Raw genomic sequence first — 20,754 nt, 5'->3', positions numbered from 1 at the left:
GATAGTCCTTCTCCATGGCCTCACCGAACTCCTCCCAGGTCTGAGTTTTTGCCTCCACAACCACCCGGGCTGCAGTCCGCTTGGCCTGTCGGTACCCGTCAGCTGCCTCAGGAGTCCCACAAGCCAACCAGGCCTGATAGGACTCCTTCTTCAGCTTGACGGCATCCCTCCGGTGTCCACCACCGGGTTCGGGGATTGCCGCCTTGACAGACACCGGAGACCTTACGGCCACAGCTCAATGGCGACAATGGCGGTGGAGAACATGGTCCACTCTGACTCAATATCTCCAGCCTCCCTCGGGATCCAGTCGAACCTCTGCCGGAGGTGGGAGTTAAAGATCTCTCTGACAGGAGACTCGGCCAGACGTTCCCAGCAGACCCTTACAGTACGCTTGGGTCTGCCGAGTTTGTCCAGCTTCCTCCCCCGCCATCGGATCCAACTCACAACCAGGTGGTGATCAGTTGACAGCTCCGCCCCTCTCTTCACCCGAGTGTCCAAGACATATGGCCGCAGGTCAGATGAAACGACAACAAAGTCGATCATCGACCTACGGCCTAGGGTGTCCTGGTGCCACGTGCACTGATGGACACCCTTATGCTTGAACATGGTGTTTGTTATGGACAAACTGTTACTAGCACAGAAGTCCAATAACTGAACACGCTCGGGTTCAGATCAGGGGGGCCGTTCCTCCAAATCACGCCCCTCCAGGTGTCACTGTCGTTGCCCACGTGGGCGTTCAAAATAAAACCCTTCAAAATAAAACTTCAGGATCCAATTATTTCTGGACCTTACTGTATTTCCACACATATATTTATGTATTTCAAATATATAGGAAATGATTAGATATTCTCATGACATGATCTGGACAGAGATTATTGTGTTAATTTTACACATATTTCCCAATATGTTTTTCTATATTTTATTTATTCATGCATTGTGGTTGAGCAGTACATAAGCAGGACACCAAAATTGTCTGCTAAATTGCCGTTTTCAGTTTTTCTGTTCAGCAGTAGGGCTACTGGCAAAAATTATTTTCGGTTGTTTGGTCTGAGGGTGGGCGGGTCGGCAACACTTCTAAACAGGAAGCCAGAAGAGTGTGGTTGGACAGTGGTCTCACCTCATTTCTGTTTAGACAACTATTAATAATCAAGGTACTCCAGAAGTAACATGTATAATGTTGTTAACAACATAAATAATGTACACTCAGTGGCTTCTTTATTAGGTTCCCCTGCTGGTAATGCAAATAGCCAAACAGCGACATGAGGTGGCAGCTCAATATCTAAATCATGCGGACGTGGTCAAGAGCTGTAGTTGCTGTTAAACCAAACATTAGAATGGGAAAGACACGTGATCCAGGCTACTTTGACCTTGGTACGAATGTTGGTGCGAGACATGGTGGTTCTGTTGCTGTAGAAATGAGCTTGTAGAGATATGGATGTTCTGGATTCAGACGGTCCATGATTGAACTTGTCCCCGAAGCCCAGTACAGCAGCATTGCTGGCCGAGGAGGGGGTTAGAGGCTGAGGGGGAGCAGCTGCTCCTGTTATTTAGATTACGAGGAAAATAAATGTTAGGCACATTCATTAAAAACTGGGCATAGAACCGGTTCAGGGAATTTTAAGGAATAGAAACTTAAAATGATTTTAACATCATCTAAAAGGCATGGGAAGAGACAAGACCATTGTCCTTTGCTCCAGAGTAGCCCGCGCTAAAAGTAATCCAGTTCAATAATATTTAATATCATAATATTAGAGTCAAGCATGCAGATCATAAGCCAGCCTGCCTTTTCATAGCAAGGCATTTAAAGGGGACATCCCACATTTACTCCCACCTTGAGGCCATAAGCTGAGTAATGGCAACAGCACATTCAAATCAACTATACTTTCAATTTCTGGTCATCAAGCTTGCAGAAGCTATAAACACATTCAGTGCTTGTTTTCACACTTCAGTGAAATGTACAAGCTTTATGTGCTAGCTTTATGAATGAGAATTGAGCATCTTGGTGGCTGGTAAGGAAATGTTGGGAAACTATTATTTCACCATTAATGCAGATATTATTTGGACATACTGGATGTTTTTCCCTTTTCACACCATTCTTTATAAACCCTAGAAATGGTTGTATAATCCTTTAGGTGAGTGTATATATATATGTGTATGTATGTGCCCTAATGCACCCCCATACGATCATGGATGCTGGCTTTTGAACGATGTGCTGACAACATGCCAGATGGTCCCTCTCCTCTTAAGCCTGGAGGACACAGCGTCCATGATTCCCAAAAAGAATCTCAAATTTTGATTCCTTAGACCACAGGACAGTTTTCCACTTCGCCTCAGTCCATCTAAAGGAGTTCTGAGGAGTTAGTCCACACTTCTGAAGTATGGGGATCTGCCTTCCTCCTGGGTTCTGAGGAGTTAGTCCACACTTCTGATGTATGGGGATCTGCCTTTCTCCTGGGTTCTGGGGAGTTAGTCCACACTTTTGAAGTATGGGGATCTGCCCATCTACTGGTCTATCATCTATGGTTGGCAATCATAAAATTATTAAGTTATTAAGCAATTAGTTTGTTTTCCAGGATTTTCTCCCCCGGTGTACATATAAAAACATCCTTCTTTTGGTACTAGGACCCCCAGTCTCCTCTCTTCATCCTGGGGTAACAGCGTCTTTCTCCAGAGGGATCCAGGTCCTGTTGGTTGTTCTCAGTCTCAGCCTGCTCTGTTCTCTCTGTGCTCTGGGGGTTGTGGCTAGCCTCTGTGAGTTAATCTGCATTCAGTTTGGTCTTGTTTTAATATCTATTTAACATCCTTTGCATGTGTATTTGTTACGCACCAAAATAGTTTGGACATATATAAAATGTACTTGCATGTTTGTAAATGTGGTTCTTTAAGTAGATGTCAGTAACTGCAACCAAATGAATTCACTCCTGGAGACAGAGGACAGTCATCTAGTAACTACAGCATTAGCCAAAGTGACAGGTGAGTTAGAATAATCATAGCTACTGACAACAATGTTAATGTTATAATTAAGTATAAATATGCAAATGATGGAGGTCTGAATATGCATGTATTTGATGGTATGTCCAGTAGGATAAGAACAACTCACTATTTGATATTTTATCTTCATCATCCAGAAATTGTGCTTCCTACCTGCTCTACACCAAAGTCAACCAAGCTAACAGGTATGTGGGGTCTATCTCTGTCCACCAGAGTCTTGAATGTTAAAGTTTCAAATATCAAAACAATCAATTACATCAGGTTTGAATATGAGCCTTTGTAACAGCATTTTAGGTGGTGTTTGCAACCACTAACATTTTTTCATAATAAGCTAAATCATCCTAAACAACACAACACTATATTTTAGATATATACACATGAATAAATAATAATGCTGTCAAATGATTAAAATAATTGTGCTTAATCAACTGTTAATAGGGACATACTGGAATTAAAAAAATTACTCAAATATGGCACTTTGATAAACAAAATTCTCTGTCAAAATCAGTGCATTATTATGTATTCTGCTTTACTGTAAGGGAAAGAGAAACAAAAACATTCATAATAATTATTTAAAAACCTGTATTTAGACTTGAAGTTCAATATTCACATTTTGGTAGCTGCGAAATGTATTATGTCCTTGAGGACATTAACATATTTTTCTGAATGTTTGTTTTCTTTCAATCAGAGGTCAAAGGTTGTAGATCCTGTGCTGAGGGCTGGGTGTCTCGTGGAGGGAAATGCTACTTCTTCTCTACTGATCAGATGAACTGGACTCAGAGTCGGGATCACTGTGTCTCTATGGGAGGTCACCTGGTCATCATCAATAGCCGAGAGGAACAGGTGACAAAGAGGAAAGAGACATGAAAGAGAGACAAGTTGAAGACTTGAATGGGCTTATAAAAAGTGAAAATATTGTTTTATGATATAGATACCAATTTGAATACCAACTATTTTTTCCAGAATTCTTTGCATTCAAGCATCAAGTACAGGACACACTGGATTGGACTGAATGACTTGGAGACTGAAGGACGGTGGCTCTGGGTGGACAACAAACCTCTGAATCAGACTGGAGTGCAGTAAGTGAATGTGAAAATATTTAACAAAATATAAGAAATAATTACAGACTATGAAAACAAAAACTAAAAAACTAAAAGCAAATAAGTGTTAGACCATTAAGAAACATGTTTTTCCTTGGCAAACAGATTCTGGTATTTAAGATCAGGAGAGAAAAGTGAGCCTGATAACTGGACCCAGGTGGATACTTCGGGGGAGAACTGTGCTGCTCTGGGGACTGAAGGAGATGTAAACAATATGTGGTTTGATGCCTCTTGTAAAACATTTAAGAGATTTGTCTGCCAGACGCTTGGTGCCAATTAAGATCTCTTTTATCTCTTATCTTTTAGGGAATATTTCACTTTTTAATGTTTAATGTTAGACCTCATTTTCCGCGTAGCATTTGCTAATTATTACAACTTGTACTCTTTTTTTGCAGTTTATATGTTTGTGTTTGTGTGCCAAACATAGAAATGAAGATGATTCTAGTTGGTATGCTTTGCTGTTTTATATGATATGTTTTGGCCATTTTTGACAATTCTTTGGTCTTTTCTGACAGCTCTGACTCTTGCATATTTCTGCCACATTGTATTTGGTAGATGTTAGTAAGGCGTGAGTAATCAAAATACAAATAGCTGATGTATAAATGCTATAAACATGAAGAACAAACATTTTTAAAAGCTTATGATGACAGCAACAAATGGAGGAATATGGGGGAGAAAATGGGTTCTTGTGAAATTACAGGAATATGATTTATTTTAAGTAAATTGACATATTTCTACAGATTAATAATAACATTTTACGCTATGTCGTTTTACAACATGAATCTGTTTTTTAACTATCATTTTCCGGCACCCCAGCTTTTGGAAACATGTTAGTAGCTTACTGTTTTTAAAAACAAGTCATGAGTGGAACTTCATTTGCAGCCCTCTTCTACTCTCTGCTGGCTGATGTGTAAATAGCAAATACGGAGCAGTAGACAATAAATATTAAATGAAACACTGCAGCTATCAAACTTGAATTATTGTTTGATTTCAATGTTTTTTAAAATCAGCAGTGCTTTTACAAAACACCCAGCCTGAAACCCCAAGGAGCAAGCAACAACAGTGTTGAAGCACAGATGAAAAACCCACTAGGGGCTGAAATTTAGGAAGAAACCTTGAGAGGAACCAGGCTCGGAAGGGTGGGCAGTCCTCTTCTGGCTGTGCCGGGTGAACAATTTTTAGTTGTAATAATTAATAAATGCGTGTCTGCTGTGTCCAGAGTCTATAAAACCTAATCCAGGTCAGAAGCATGACCAGGTGGACAAGGACAGGGACAACCGGGTGGAGGGGGGCTAGCTATCAGAATGGCAGCATGTCCTCCTAAGTTTGAAAGGAGCAGTAGACAAGAACATTTAGAGAGCGCTTTCCTTAGGTTTACAAGGATTTACAGTGGAGAAGGAGAACTGACCCTACTCCCCCTGGCACATTAATATAGCAGCGTAAAACCTTGGGGCTTAGACGGGGGGGGTTCAGTGACAGTGTGGCCCTATCCGGAGGAGGCCCCGGACAGGGCCCAACAGGCAGGAAATCAATCCACCAACATTGCCAAGCATCAACCAAAGGGTCACCAACCGACCGCAACCACCCTGAAATGTACGGAAGCTTCATCCACTTCAATAGGGACTCACGTCTGTCACATCACTAGCAATTCGAAGTCAATATAGTTAATATAACTATAGCCTACAATTTTGTTTTTTTACAAAAGCCTGTCCACACAATTCATTTGTGTATTCTTATTTTTTATTTTTTCTATGCATAAGTAATGAGTAAATGCTGAATTTAAATGTGCATGTTTAATCAATGAATAAAGAAATAAAGAGAGACGTAATATGTGTGTGCTTCAAATTTACATGTGTTTTGAATTGGCAACAGTACTTTAATAAATGGACAGCGAGGGGAGAATAATGCTTTTATAACTGGACAGTGAGGGGAGAATAATGCTTTTATAAGTGGACAGTGAGGGGAGAATAATGCTTTTATAACTGGACAGTGAGGGGAGAATAATGCTTTTATAAGTGGACAGTGAGGGGAGAATAATGCTTTTATAACTGGACAGTGAGGGGAGAATAATGCTTTTATAAGTGGACAGTGAGGGGAGAATAATGCTTTTATAACTGGACAGTGAGGGGAGAATAATGCTTTTATAAGTGGACAGTGAGGGGAGAATAATGCTTTATGCCAGGGGCATATGCCAATGTTACACTGGAAATACAGTAGATATAGCTATGTGGCTTATCTTGGGTTTTATCTGCTAAGTCTGAGGTGGTAAAACTGTCCAGTTTAACAGCTCTGTCCTCAGTGTAACATTGTAAACTACCCAAGCCCTGAGTTGGGCTTAGCAATGGAAAATGTCTGTACAAATAGGAAAGAGAGACACATTTTGGTTAGTACACCTGCGAAGTGGAGCACCGGAGAGGGAGAGAGCTCGCAGCGTCACGCGGAGCAGCCGTCACAGATACATCCCCCAAAAGCACTGGACAATGACTGTACTACTGGTAGATGGACACACCGTACCTCAGCAGGACACCAACATTGTCTGCTAAATAGTCGTGTTAACTTTTCTCTACAGGAGCTGGGATACTGGTGAGAGCGGTCAAAATGGTGGTTAGGTGAGGAAGTAAAGGTAATCAGGAAACCAGCAGACAGTGGTTAGTCAGTGGGTTTGCAAGTATGTGGTCTCCTCTCATATTTTCTCTGTTCAGACAAGCTTTACTAGTCTTATCAAACTACTCAAGAAAACTACCCTGTGGTTTATTTTTTCCTGTCATTCAAATAAAGTGACCCCTTCCTATATTCTAGATTCATTACACATCAAGTGAAATATTTCAAGCCTTTTCTGTTTCCATCTCGATTATTACGGCTTACAGTTCATAAATTCTGAATCTCAAAATATTAGAATAAACATTTTACAATACCGAAATGTCAACTTGAGAAGAGCACTAATCAGCTAATTAACTCCCCGAGTCTTCAGTAAACACAACCACAATCATGGTGAAGACTGCTGACAGCTGTCCAGGAGACACTCATTGACACCCTCCACAAGGAGGGCAAGCCACAGAAAGTAATTGAGGAAAGGGCTGGCTGTTTGCAGTGTGTTGTATCAAAGCGTATTCATCTAAGTTGACTGGAAGTGTGATGGGAAAAGGTGCACAAGCAACTGGGATGACCGCAGCCTTTAGAGGATTGTCAAGCAAAGCCGATTCAAGAACTTGGGGGAGCTTCACAAGGAGTGGACTCATGCTGGAATCAGTGCATCCAGAGCCACCACACAGACATGTCCAGGAAATGGTCTACATGTGTTTCGTTCCTAGTGTCAAGCCACACCTGAACCAGAGACAACGTCAGAAGTGTCTTACCTGGGCGAAGGAGAAAAAGAACTGGACCGTTGCTCAGGGGTCCAAAGTCTTCTCCTCAAATGAAAGTACATTTTGCATTTCATTTGAAAATCAAGGTCCCAGAGTCTGGAGGAAGAGTGGAGAGGCACAGAATCCAAGTTGCTTGAAGTGTGAAGTTTCCACAGTCAATGATGATTTGGAGTGCCATGTCATCTGCTGGAGTTTTTCCATTGTGTTTTATCAAGACCAGAGTCAATGCAGCTGTCTACCAGATTTTCGAGCAGCATCTGCTGACAAGCTTTATGGAGATGCTGATTTCCTTTTCCAGCAGGGCATGGCACCTGCCCACAGTGCCAAAATGACGGGTCACTGGTTTGCTGCCCATTGTATTACTGTGCTAGATAGGCCAGTTAACTTGCCTGACTTAAACCCCATAGAGAATCAATGGGGTATTGTTAAGAGGAAAATGAGATACACCAGACCCAACAACACAGGCAAGCTGAAGGCTGCTATCAAAGCAACCTGGGCTTCCGTAACACCTCACCAAGTACTGAGTGCATAAATTAACATACTTAGGAAACCTTTGCAGATGTTTTGAGTTAATTACCAGATTAGAGCTATTTTTAGGTCAACATTTCTATTTTATAAAATGTTTATCTAATATTTTGAGATACTGGATTTTTTATTTCCATGAGCTGTAAGCTGTAATCATCAAGTTTGAAACAAAAAAGGCATGAAATGTTTCACTTTATGTGTAATGTATCTAGAATATATGAAGGTGTCACTTTTTGACTTGTATCACAGAAAAAAATCCATGATATTATGTAATTTTTTTTCATAGGTACACTTCAACTGTGAAAGACGGAATCTAAAACAAAAATCCTGAAAATCCCATTGTATGATTTTTAAGTCTCCTGGTATCTCCTCCATGCTTTTGAGACGCAGGAAACCTTTTGCGACATCATGTATTGATGTGCCATCCTGGAGGAGCTGGACTGCCTGTGCAACCTGAATGGGCTGCAAGTACTGTAATGGCATTTAAACGATGCCCAATTGGCACTAAGGGGCCTAACGTGTGCCAAGAAAACATCCCCCACACCAATACACCACCACAACCAGTATGCACAGTGGTAACAAGGCATGATGGATCTATGTTCTCATTCTGTTTACGCCAAATTTGTAGTGGAGATGAGTGGTACCCGGTGGGGTCTTCTGCTGTTGTAGCCCATCCGCCTCAAGGTTGTGCGTGTTGTGGCTTCACAAATGCTTTGCTGCATACTTCGGTTGTAACGAGTGGTTATTTCAGTCAAAGTTGCTCTTCCATCAGCTTGAATCAGTCGGCCCATTCTCCTCTGACCTCTAGCATCAACAAGGCATTTTCGCCCACAGGACTGCCGCATACTGGATGTTTTTCCCTTTTACACCATTCTTTGTAAACCCTAGAAATGGTTGTGCATGAAAATCCCAGTAACTGAGCAGATTGTGAAATGCTCAGACCGGCCCGTCTGGCACCAACAACCATGCCACGCTCAAAATTGCTTAAATCACTATTCTTTCCCATTCTGACATTCAGTTTGGAGTTCAGGAGATTGTCTTGACCAGGACCACACCCCTAAATGCATTGAAGCAACTGCCATGTGATTGGTTGATTAGATAATTGCATTCATGAGAAATTGAACAGGTGTTCCTAATAATCCTTTAGGTGAGTGTATAATCACCTTTATTAACGGAGGAGAAATTGTCTAAGCAGTCCTGCAGTTGGCTAAGATCACATGGACCTCATGGTGTACACGTTCCCTCACTAAACAAGACAAGCAAAGCTTTGAGGAAGATGGCTGTTCCCAGCATGTACCTTTGGTCTGAACTTCAGCCCCGGGCTTAGCAGACTGGTAGGCCACACACTGCCGGTTTGACCCTTGGTTCTGAACAAAGCACACCTCACAGTCCCACGCTCCCTGCGGCTTCTTGAACTTGTCCCCGAAGCCCAGTACAGCATCGTTGCTGGCCGAGGAGGGGGTTAGAGACTGAGGGGGAGCAGCTGCTCCTGTTATTTAGATTACAAGGAAAATAAATGTTAGGCACATTCAATAAAAACTGGGCATAGAACCGGTTCAGGGAATTTTAAGGAATAGAAACTTAAAATTATTTTAACATCATCTAAAAGGCATGGGAAGAGACAAGATCATTGTCCTTTGCTCCAGAGTAGCCCGCGCTAAAAGTAATCCAGTTCAATAATATTTAATATCATAATATTAGAGTCAAGCATGCAGATCATAAGCCAGCCTGCCTATTCATAGCAAGGCTTTTAAAGGGGACATCCCACATTTACTCCCACCTTGAGGCCATAAGCTGAGTAATGGCAACAGCACATTCAAACCAACTATACTTTCAATTTCTGGTCATCAAGCTTGCAGAAGCTATAAACACATTCAGTGTTTGTTTTCACACCTCAGTGAAATGTACAAGAGACTTTTCTTGCCAAATTGCTAGCTTGATGAATGAGAATTGAGCATCTTGGTGTTGCCATGGTGGCTGGTAAGGAAATGTTGGGAAACTATTATTTCACCATTAATGCAGATATTATTTGGACATACTGGATGTTTTTCCCTTTTCACACCATTCTTTATAAACCCTAGAAATGGTTGTATAATCCTTTAGGTGAGTGTATATATATATGTGTATGTATGTGCCCTAATGCACCCCCATACGATCATGGATGCTGGCTTTTGAACGATGTGCTGACAACATGCCAGATGGTCCCTCTCCTCTTAAGCCTGGAGGACGCAGCGTCCATGATTCCCAAAAAGAATCTCAAATTTTGATTCCTTAGACCACAGGACAGTTTTCCACTTCGCCTCAGTCCATCTAAAATGAGCTCATGCCCACAGAAGGCGCTGGCATTTCTGGATGTTTTTAATGTATAGTTTCTTCTTTGCATGATAAAGTTTTAACTTGCATGTGTGGATGCAGCGACATACTGTGTAATGTACAAGTCCTGTCTGTTCATTGGTTTCAAACCCGGCTGCCAAATTAGCCCCAGGGTCAATTCTTAGGCTAAGATACTGACATTTCCTGTTGATGTTTTGTAAGATACTATGACTTCCTCACATAGTCTACCACTGTTAGATAATCTGAATGTAGACATACTGCATTTGAGCTTAACAGAATATGATGGACGACCACATTTATGGAAATGTTGAACTCTCTCCAAGAATGTGTGAAAAGAGAAGAAATTCCAAAACAGGTGAGACTTTTATAAATAGATGACTGGTTAGACGATTGAGAAGGGTTTTCAAAAGTAATGCAAATTAATGTTAATTGATTCACATTTAAAGACAAATGCTAGCTTCAGAAAGTCTAAAGTCATTCATGAAAAAATTATAAAATGTCCCGTATTTAGTCTTATAAACAGTTCACACGATTCATACCCCTCAACCACTATCACTTGCTATGTATTATTTTGTCTACATTTATCACAATGTTCTGTGGACGAGTCTGTATAATTCATATTTGAAGAGTAATACAAAACAAAAAACATCCATAAATATGCTGAAACATGAACTTGCTTTGTGGGTTCTGATGCGTGTTTTGAATGGGGAATCGCTCAAACACAAACTTGCAGGATTGTTTTCTCTTAAAAGCTCTGCTGTACTTCACATGATGGTTCAGATACTCAACTAATCTAAAGATTTTTAGTTTTTTGCTTCTTTAAATCAGCACAACAGTTTTCAGCTGTGCAAACATAATTGCAAAAGGAATTTCTAATGATCACATCTCCATCTCCATCTTCTTGCGCTTATCCGGGGCCGGGTCGCGGGGGCAGCAGTCTAAGCAGGGATGCCCAGACTTCCCTCTCCCCAGACACTTCCTCTAGCTCTTCCGGGGGGACACCGAGGCGTTCCCAGGCCAGCCGGGAGACATAGTCCCTCCAGTGTGTCCTAGGTCTTCCCCGGGGTCTCCTCCCGGTGGGACGGGACCGGAACACCTTCCCAGGAAGGCGTTCCGGAGGCATCCGAAAAAGATGCTCAAGCCACCTCAGCTGACCCCTCTCGATGTGGAGGAGCAGCGGCTCTACTCTGAGCTCCTCCCGGGTGACCGAGCTTCTCACCCTATCTCTAAGGGATCGCCCAGCCACCCTGCGGAGAAAGCTCATTTCGGCCGCCTGTATCCGGGATCTTGTCCTTTCGGTCATGACCCAAAGCTCATGACCATAGGTGAGAGTAGGAACGTAGATTGACCGGTAAATCGATAGCTTCGCCTTGCGGCTCAGCTCTTTCTTCACCACGACAGACCGATACATCGACCGCATTACTGCAGAAGCTGCACCGATCCGTCTGTCAATCTCCCGTTCCATCCTTCCCTCACTCGTGAACAGGACCCCTAGATACTTAAACTCCTCCACTTGAGGCAGGCACTCTCCACCAACCTGAACCTGAATTTTTAGAGAGCGCATTCCTTAAATGAACAAGAACTGATCCTACTCCAATAATAATATAATAATACAATAATATAGCAGCATAAAACCTTGGGGGCTGAGACAGAGGTCCAGTGAACCTTATCAGCGAGTGTCCATATCAGCGAGTTATTCAGGTCAGGGCCCAACAGGCAGGATGTCACTCCACCCACTGCCCAACCGGCAGGATGTCACTCCACCCGCTGCCCAACAGGCAGGATGTCACTCCACCCACTGATATTCAATATTAAAATCTTGTTTCACATATATAGCCAAACCCTGTGCCCAGAAACCATCTGTCTCCTTTGTGTGCTGAGGAGATATTGTGAAGAGACAGATTTAACATGATTGAGGAAGGCATCAATGAGAACCAATGTCATTGTTCTTCAAAAGAATGTGGAAATGAAGACTCTTCCAGGAATGGTAAGAATTATTTTTACTAAACAATTATGGTATAAAAACACTTCTGAATGCACAATGGAATTACCAATATATCTCCAAATCCAGTTCTATTCAATGTTTTCTAATGGGAAAATGTAAAATATTAATTTAAAATGGTCAAAAAAATACATTTGGCCAGATGGATCTGATGGTTCACAGTAATGAAAGCAGCGGGTAGATCTACAAGTACCAGAACTTGTAGCAGTGAGATCTAGGAGTATCAGAACAGCGAATACAGCTTCTTTATTCATTTTACAGTTCAGAGGTGGTTGGATGCAGTTAGAATAGTCATATTAGTTTCGGTGTGACAGATGGTTAGCTGCTCAGGGCCACAGCACATTGAAAGAAACATCTATATTAAATACATAATAACATTTCCTGATACATCATAAATGTCCCTTCACCTTAATCCAATCATTATTATATTTACTGTCTCCAATCTATGAATAAACATTCATTGTGGGACCAGAGTCCGTAGATGCATTTTCCTATTTACAGTGACTCCCTGTCCAACTGTAGACATACAGTAGGTTCTTCTGTCGTTTCTTATCACTGCAGCCCTGTTAGTCTAGCCTAAAATGCAACATTGCAATAGTAATTTGCAATAGTGAAGGGATGAACAACAAATCAACATGTAGACTACACTGTTTACAAATCCCATCAAATTACAATAAATCTGGTGGCACGGGTGCCAGAAAGAAATTTCAAAATAGAGAACAATATTGTAAGAAAAAAAAAAGACTACTTTCCATAAAATAAAGTATATTCTTGCGATTTCACGGCAATAACCTTTATGTAAAATACTATCTAACTGGTATTGAGAGTGTGAAAATATTTCTAAATGTACAAGTTATCTTTGTAATATTGGGATCCACATACATAGATAACTGAAAATATCTTTCAAAACAGATTATTATAATTTACAAACAAACCAACCCACAGACATAGAACGTCTGTGAGGTACCTTTTAGTCAACGTTAACTAAACCTAGCTACTCCAGATGATTGTGGTTAGTGTAACCAAGCAGACATAGAACGTCTGTGAGGTACCTTTTAGTCAACGTTAACTAAACCTAGCTACTCCAGATGATTGTGGTAAGTGTAACCAAGCAGTCTCATTCACGTTCAGTTGCCAAGTCAGATGCTGTTTAATGCGGCCGGTCTATTCGGGCATTTATCCACTCATTGCTTAGAAAGTTAGCAGCTCTGTTCAGTTGTCTGTTAACAGGTGTATTTAAATGTAATGCATTGTCAAACATTTATTATTAAGCTAGATATAATGAGTGTAACTGAAGTTATTTGGTAAAATGTAACGGAGTAAAAACATAGCCTACTTGTTCCTCAAAGAATTTCCTGGAAGGGGACGTGTTTTTCTTTTATTTATTTTTTACTTTAGGCTTACTTCTAGCCTAAATTTGGGCTAAACTAGACTCAAGCAAAATAAGTATAGGTACTGCCATATCCCACATTAGCCAATATCTGTACTAGTAGTCCCTGTATATAGTCCATGTATATAGACTCTGTACTGGTAGTCCCTGTATATAGACTCTGTACTGGTAGTCCCTGTATATAGACTGTACTGATAGTCCCTGTATATAGAAATCTGTACTGGTAGTCCCTGTATATAGAAATCTGTACTGGTAGTCCCTGTATATATACTGTACTGGTAGTCCCAGTATATAGACTCTACTGATAGTCACTGTATATAGACTATGTACTGATAGTCCCTGTATATAGACTCTGTATTGATAGTCCCTGTATATAGACTCTGTATTGATAGTCCCTGTATATAGACTCTGTAATGATAGTCCCTGTATATAGACTATGTATTGATAGTCCCTGTATATAGACTTTGTACTGGTAGTCCCTGTATCTAGACTTTGTACTGGTAGTCCCAGTATATAGACTCTACTGATAGTCACTGTATATAGACTCTGTACTGGTAGTCCCTGTATATAGACTCTGTATTGATAGTCCCTGTATATAGACTCTGTATTGATAGTCCCTGTATATAGACTCTGTATTGATAGTCCCTGTATATAGACTCTGTATTGATTGTCCCTGTATATAGACTTGATACTGGTAGTCCCAGTATATTGACAGTACTGATAGTCCCTGTATATTGACTCTGTATTGATAGTCCCTGTATATATACTCTGTATTGATAGTCCCTGTATATAGACTCTGTATTGATAGTCCCTGTATAAAGACTCAGTACTGATAGTCCCTGTATATAGACTCTGTATTGATAGTCCCTGTATATAGACTCTGTATTGATTGTCCCTGTATATAGACTCTGTATTGATAGTCCCTGTATATAGACTCTGTATTGATAGTCCCTATATATAGACTCTGTATTGATAGTCCCTGTATATAGACTCTGTATTGATAGTCTCTCTTTGCAGAGGAGGAGAGATGATATGAAGTATGCAATTCTTTTAAAAGGTAGGAATTAATAGAGTAACATGAACGATTGGTTGGTAGTTTCAAATACAGTCATGTATGTCATGTCCTTACTCATTTATTTCAGGACCCCCAGTCTCCGCTCTTCATCATGGGCTAACAGCGTCTCCCTCCAGATGGATACAAGTCCTGTTTGTTGTTCTCAGTCTGAGCCTGCTCTGTTCTCTCTGTGCTCTGGGTGCTATAGGGGGCCTCTGTGAGTAACTTAACTATTTGAAGACAATGTGAAAAATATATTTACTAAAATGATGAAGATATTCATCCGCACGTCTATGAATGCTCACATTGTTTAAACTGTGACATTTCTCACGTGAGCAATGTTAGATGTACAAACACTACATAATACTTTGGTTCTTTCAACAGATTTCAGAGGGAGAAACCAATTTGGTTTAGTCGATATACAGGTGAACAATCAGTTAAACAACACAGCAGGTGAGTTGGAACCATGGGTCTATTTTGTTTTATTATATTTCTGTGTTGTTTAAACCAGGTAAGTCAGATAAAGCTGCACCTTTGGCTTTTGGCCACTGTTTGTAAAATTGGCGCTGTTGGGCCAACGCCAAAACAGGTTATTGAAAATGATGTACTACTGTTTATCAGGTACTGTGTGGGAAATTGTTGAATGAAGACCTGCGCTAAAGGCATACAGTTTCGAGAGGACATGAGAACACATAGAACAACATGAAGAATTAAAAAATATAAATGCAAGTTACCAAATGATAACTACAGGTGTGCATAGAATGTGAAATAATGTGCTTCAACAGTTTTCTGTAAATGCAACTAGTTCAATTTTGTGGAAATACAGCTCAACCACCAGTCAATGTAACAGGTGAGTTGGGATCGTGGGACTGTTCCGTTTTGTTTTACAATTTGAGGTCAAACAAGTTCGAATTAGTTGGAAAATTGTGTACTATGTCATGTGTATGTGACCCCTATGTGTCACTTCCTGTCAAACCTGGAATTTCATGGCTAACTGAGGTATTGTTTGTAGTCTACTTTGTGTTAATGCACATTTAAAAAATAAATACACATCGAGGCCAAAAATGTGTTAATTGTTGATTGGCTTAGACCACCGACCAAGCACTTACGAATTCCTTGTGCTTCCATTAATCCTCTCCCTGTCTTCCCGCACCTTTTCCAAGGTGGTCGTGGGAGTTCTGATTCAATAGCGGCTCAGTGGAATAAGTGTGCTGGGATCTTTGGATGAATGGCTGGTAGTATCGGAGTCTTGTCAGCAGGTGGCAGCACGCACTGCTCTACAACGCACACATTCACTCCGTGAGATTCAGGAGTTGCTTGACTCCATCTCAGCGGTTTCAGTTTTTGATTCTGGAGGTGAATTTGATTCTGAATTTGTATCTGTTCACTGATGGGACACTTTTTGTCGTTCATATTCCCTGTTCCAGGGGCAGTGTGCATTTGCAACTATCTATGGGCTTGTTTACCTGACGCTAGATTTTCCAGAGACATATCGAAGAAGACTAATCATTTTGTTGTGTAATCTTGCTGATATCGATAACTCGAGACATCACCTTCCGAGGTAGAATGTGCCACATTTTCACTTGAGCACCCCCAGAGTTTTGCAAGTATACAAAGATGTACGTAATTAAAGGTTAGCGTAGATGGACACGTTCTGTTATACAGAATACACTTAAGGACTAAACACAGCATCTGCTCTCTTCAGAGGCACTCTGCTTTTATTGTCAACAAAAATAAATACCTGTCAATATGTCTTAAAACACACTTAGGAACCAGCTGGGCTGTGTTCAATACTGTTCTAGTATTGTCATACTTTTCTTGAATCGAGTAAATGCCTCATGCAAATTATTCCACTGTGTAACTGTCACATTACTACTGTATTTATCCAGCTTAAAAAACATTTTGAAATAGTTTAAAAATAGTGTTCTTTTGAGCTTCCCTGTGTCAGCAAAACCAGGACAAAACTTATGAAAATGCCGGTCCTTCCCATCTGCCACAAATAGCATTCAAGCCCTGGTATCTCCTCTCTCTTCAGAGCCTGTGAGGAGAACCTTGGTGTTCACGAAGGAAACCAACAACAGCTACGTAGAGCTTCTCCCTCAGAAGAATCTTTCCATGCAAGCATTCACCCTGTGTATGCGGCTGGGTACCGAACTGGCATCTGGCAAAAGAGAAATCATCCTGTTCGCCTATCGCACAGTGGACTTCGACGAGCTCAATGTGTGGAGAGAAGCCGACAGCACGTACATTCTGTACCTCCAGGGTAGCTATGATGGGGTCTCGTTCCACCTGCCTGAGCTCAACACTTTTGAGACCAACCTGTGTGTCACCTGGGAGTCTAAGTCTGGCTTGACCGCCTTCCATGTAGATGGGAAGAGGAGTGTTAGGAAGATGTATAAACAGGGAAACATAGTGCAGCCAGGAGGTAGGGTTATCCTCGGACAGGACCCCGACTCTCTCCTGGGGTCATTTGACATCAACCAGTGTTTTGTTGGAGAGATCAGAGATGTTAACATGTGGGACTATGTGCTTTCCGATTCCATGATTGGAGCATTGCATGGTGGGAAACTTTTTCCCAAAGGGAACATTTTTGACTGGGAAACTGTAAAGCTTCAGGTTAATGGGATAGACAAGGAGATCATTAAAACGCTGTGGGATTAGTTTGTGTCTCAATGCTCAGCCTAACTCAAATACAGTTCCATTAGGTTCCATGAATGGATTTGGGAAAAGGTAATTTTAGGATTATTATTAATTTTAATCATACAGGAAGCAACCAACTGGTCATTACATGCACTCAGAATATCACCAGTGTTAACGTGTGGGACTATGTGTTTCCTGATTCCATGATTGAACCATTGCTTGATGGGAAACATTTACCCAAATGGAAAATTTGTGACTGGGAATATAGAAATCTTCAGGTTAGCGGAACAGTCAATGTGATCACAAAAGTGCTGCCGGGCTAGGTTGTGTCCCAACGCTCAACTTAAATCAACTCAAATATAGTTGGAGTTACCATTAATGGGTAAGGGGAAAGGTTAAAGGTCATCTTAGGACTGAACATTTACTATTATTTGACATTTACTCTCACAGCCAGCAACCAACTGCTCAATACATGCACTTGCCAACTCCCAACAGCATAGGCAGGCTTTCTTGATCTACTATCATGTTATTTCTGAAAGATTTAACATTTCTGTTTTGTATCTTTTGGAACCATTACTTTTCTGTCAATGTGTGATGAATATATTATCATTCAATGCATGCATTATTTTTTATACTTGGCTTTGGAAAATTAATTAGACATTTGTGCATTTGTGACAACTCAGCATTACATCATGAAATAAAAGCGTGTAGAAATAAAGCATTTGATGTGTAAAAATCCCATAAAGTTTGAGAAAGTAGGAAGGCCTTTGAATGAGAGACGTGCATTGCCAAGTAGCCATTGAAGCACAAAGTGAGTAACAACAGTAATGATTGAAAAATAGGTCCCCAAAAGTGTTTTTTGACAAGTCCCCAACTGGAAACATTTATAGAATTAGATTTAGGGCATTGTGTTAGAATGTAAAGAATTAGATTTAGGGCATTGCGTTGGAATGTATAGAATTAGATTTAGGGCATTGTGTTGGAATGTACAGAATTAGATTTAGGTCATTGTGTTGGAATGTATAGAATTAGATTTAGGGCATTGTGTTAGAATGTACAGAATTAGATTTAGGGCATTGTGTTAGAATGTATAGAATTAGATTCAGGGCATTGTGTTAGAATGTATAGAATTAGATTTAGGGCATGTGTGTTAGAATGTACAGAATTAGATTTAGGGCATTGTGTTGGAATGTATAGAATTAGATTTAGGGCATTGTGTTGGAATGTACAGAATTAGATTTAGGGCATTGTGTTGGAATGTATAGAATTAGATTTAGGGCATTGTGTTAGAATGTACAGAATTAGATTTAGGGCATTGTGTTAGAATGTATAGAATTAGATTCAGGGCATTGTGTTAGAATGTACAGAATTAGATTTAGGGCATTGTGTTAGAATGTATAGAATTAGATTCAGGGCATTGTGTTAGAATGTACAGAATTAGATTTAGGGCATTGTGTTAGAATGTACAGAATTAGATTTAGGGCATTGTGTTAGAATGTATAGAATTAGATTTAGGGCATTGTGTTAGAATGTACAGAATTCAATTTAGGGCATTGTGTTAGAATGTACAGAATTAGATTTAGGGCATTGTGTTAGAATGTACAGAATTAGATTCAGGGCATTGTGTTAGATGTCGAGTGACTGTCAAGTGAGGGAGAGAATGTAGCTGACAAGCTAAATACCAACAGAGACAGCCATTGCCAGATTAAGATGTGAACAGTTTGATTCTATGTAATGATAAAAGAAAGAATGAAGCAGTTAACATGAGGAGAAGACTTGTGGTGTGGATGAAAAGCAGGATGTACAGTAACGTTTTTCACAAGTTCACAGTCCATACACACTCATGTAACACCAACTTGAATGCTTACGTTAACCTAGCCCTGGCCCTAAATCTAACTGTAAAAGGCTATTCCATGTGAGAAATTACCAAGAAACTGAAGATCTCATACAGCACTGTGTGCCACTGGCTCTAACTGGCTCTAACCAGAATAGAAAGAGGAGTGGGAGGCCCAGGTGCACATCTGGCAGCTTCATGAAACAGTACCCTCAAAACACCAGTCTCAATGTCAACAGTAATGAGGCGACTCCAGGACGCTGGCCTTCTAGGCAGAGTGAAAAAAAAATAAAAAAAAAACATATATCAGACTGGACAATAAAAAGATAAGACTAAAATGGGCGAAAAGAAAAACAGAGGGAGGAGTCAAGAAACAATAATTCCATGTGGCACCATGGTTCAAGTATGAGACAATTGATTCAGACCACTAATAACACACTACACAAACGAGTGTCCACCAGAAAAAAGAAAACACTTAAACACAATAATCACATATTCTGTGCATTTAGACCATAACCATATCGACAATTATCACTTAGACAATAATCACTTAGACAATAATCACTTAGACAATAATCACGTAGACAATAATCACTTAGACAATAATCACTTAGACAATAATCACATAGCAATTATCACATAGACAATAATCACTTAGACAATAATCACATAGACAATTATCACGTAGACAATAATCACTTAGACAATAATCACGTAGACAATAATCATATAGTCTGCGCTGACACAGATTACCACTGATCAACAGTGTCACAATGATGACAAGAGGACGTCGTTAAGAAGAAAATCGAAAAACTGAAAAACTCAATCAACCCTTTGTCTGCATTTAGTCATGCGAATAGGAAATGTTCCTGACACTATAATAAACTGCGTCCCTAATTGATAAGCACATTTTTATCCCCTTGCATACTAGTGTTGGAATCATACGCTCTACTGACACCATTTCACAGCTCTGATGCCTATTGAGGAAGGAACCGAGCAAAATCCTGAGACTGGTATTTTGGATGGTGAGGTGGTTGTTGGGGCTGGCTGCAACACGTGTAAGAGGAAGTAAAGAAGACGCAAGCAGAGTGTGTTTAGAAGTCTGTGTTCTCCTCTCATATAATCTCTGTTTAGACAAGCCTTACTAGTCTTATCAAACTACTCAAGACATTTAAAAAAAAGTGTCCCTTTTATTAAGTACACCTGCTGGTTAATGCAAGCAGCCAAGCAGCAAATTGTGAATGCTTAATATCTAGAGCATACAGACGTGGTCATGAGGTTCAGTTGTTGTTAGATTGGGGAATGGGGAAGTGTTAGCGACAATGTTGTTGGTATGATGGTTGGTTCCAGACATCTCAAAAACCGCTGACCTCCTGGGATTTTCAAACACTACGCGTTATGGCATTCTTTTGACTTCAGTCAAACCTTTCAAGGCCAAGAAAGTCGCCTAATGGCTGCTGCTTTAACACATTTCGTACGCAGGCAAAACAAAGTGAATGTTTTCCTTTTATTTCATTAA

General features: G+C 40.5%; 2 protein-coding genes across 2 annotated transcripts; both read left to right on the top strand.

The window, feature by feature from the left end:
- The first annotated feature begins 2,739 nt into the window (after positions 1-2,739).
- LOC117595006 (CD209 antigen-like protein E) lies at positions 2,740-4,768 on the top strand. Its single transcript, XM_034294899.1, has 6 exons — positions 2,740-2,751; positions 2,890-2,973; positions 3,129-3,176; positions 3,680-3,834; positions 3,955-4,070; positions 4,197-4,768. Exons 2-6 carry the CDS (start codon positions 2,910-2,912, stop codon positions 4,369-4,371), a joined length of 558 nt encoding a protein of 185 aa, XP_034150790.1. The 5' UTR covers positions 2,740-2,751; positions 2,890-2,909; the 3' UTR covers positions 4,372-4,768.
- Positions 4,769-12,166: 7,398 nt separating this feature from the next.
- Positions 12,167-18,371, top strand: LOC105006287 (C-reactive protein-like). The gene is made up of 4 exons (XM_029122648.2): positions 12,167-12,302; positions 14,850-14,978; positions 15,146-15,214; positions 16,797-18,371. Exons 1-4 carry the CDS (start codon positions 12,224-12,226, stop codon positions 17,420-17,422), a joined length of 903 nt encoding a protein of 300 aa, XP_028978481.2. The 5' UTR covers positions 12,167-12,223; the 3' UTR covers positions 17,423-18,371.
- The last annotated feature ends 2,383 nt before the right edge of the window (positions 18,372-20,754 follow it).

This window comes from Esox lucius, chromosome 10 (genome assembly GCF_011004845.1).
Source record: "Esox lucius isolate fEsoLuc1 chromosome 10, fEsoLuc1.pri, whole genome shotgun sequence".
NCBI lineage: Eukaryota > Metazoa > Chordata > Actinopteri > Esociformes > Esocidae > Esox > Esox lucius.
This window is presented reverse-complemented; position numbering and strand designations above follow the sequence as displayed.

Coding starts and splice junctions, on each gene's coding strand:
- LOC117595006 (XM_034294899.1), top strand. CDS start 2,910: ATGAATTCACTCCTGGAGACAGAGGACAGTCATCTAGTAACTACAGCA. Junction 2,974..3,128: donor AGCATTAGCCAAAGTGACAG/GTGAGTTAGAAT, acceptor TTCATCATCCAG/AAATTGTGCTTCCTACCTGC. Junction 3,177..3,679: donor AAAGTCAACCAAGCTAACAG/GTATGTGGGGTC, acceptor TCTTTCAATCAG/AGGTCAAAGGTTGTAGATCC.
- LOC105006287 (XM_029122648.2), top strand. CDS start 12,224: ATGATTGAGGAAGGCATCAATGAGAACCAATGTCATTGTTCTTCAAAA. Junction 14,979..15,145: donor GGGTGCTATAGGGGGCCTCT/GTGAGTAACTTA, acceptor TTCTTTCAACAG/ATTTCAGAGGGAGAAACCAA. Junction 15,215..16,796: donor TCAGTTAAACAACACAGCAG/GTGAGTTGGAAC, acceptor CTCTCTCTTCAG/AGCCTGTGAGGAGAACCTTG.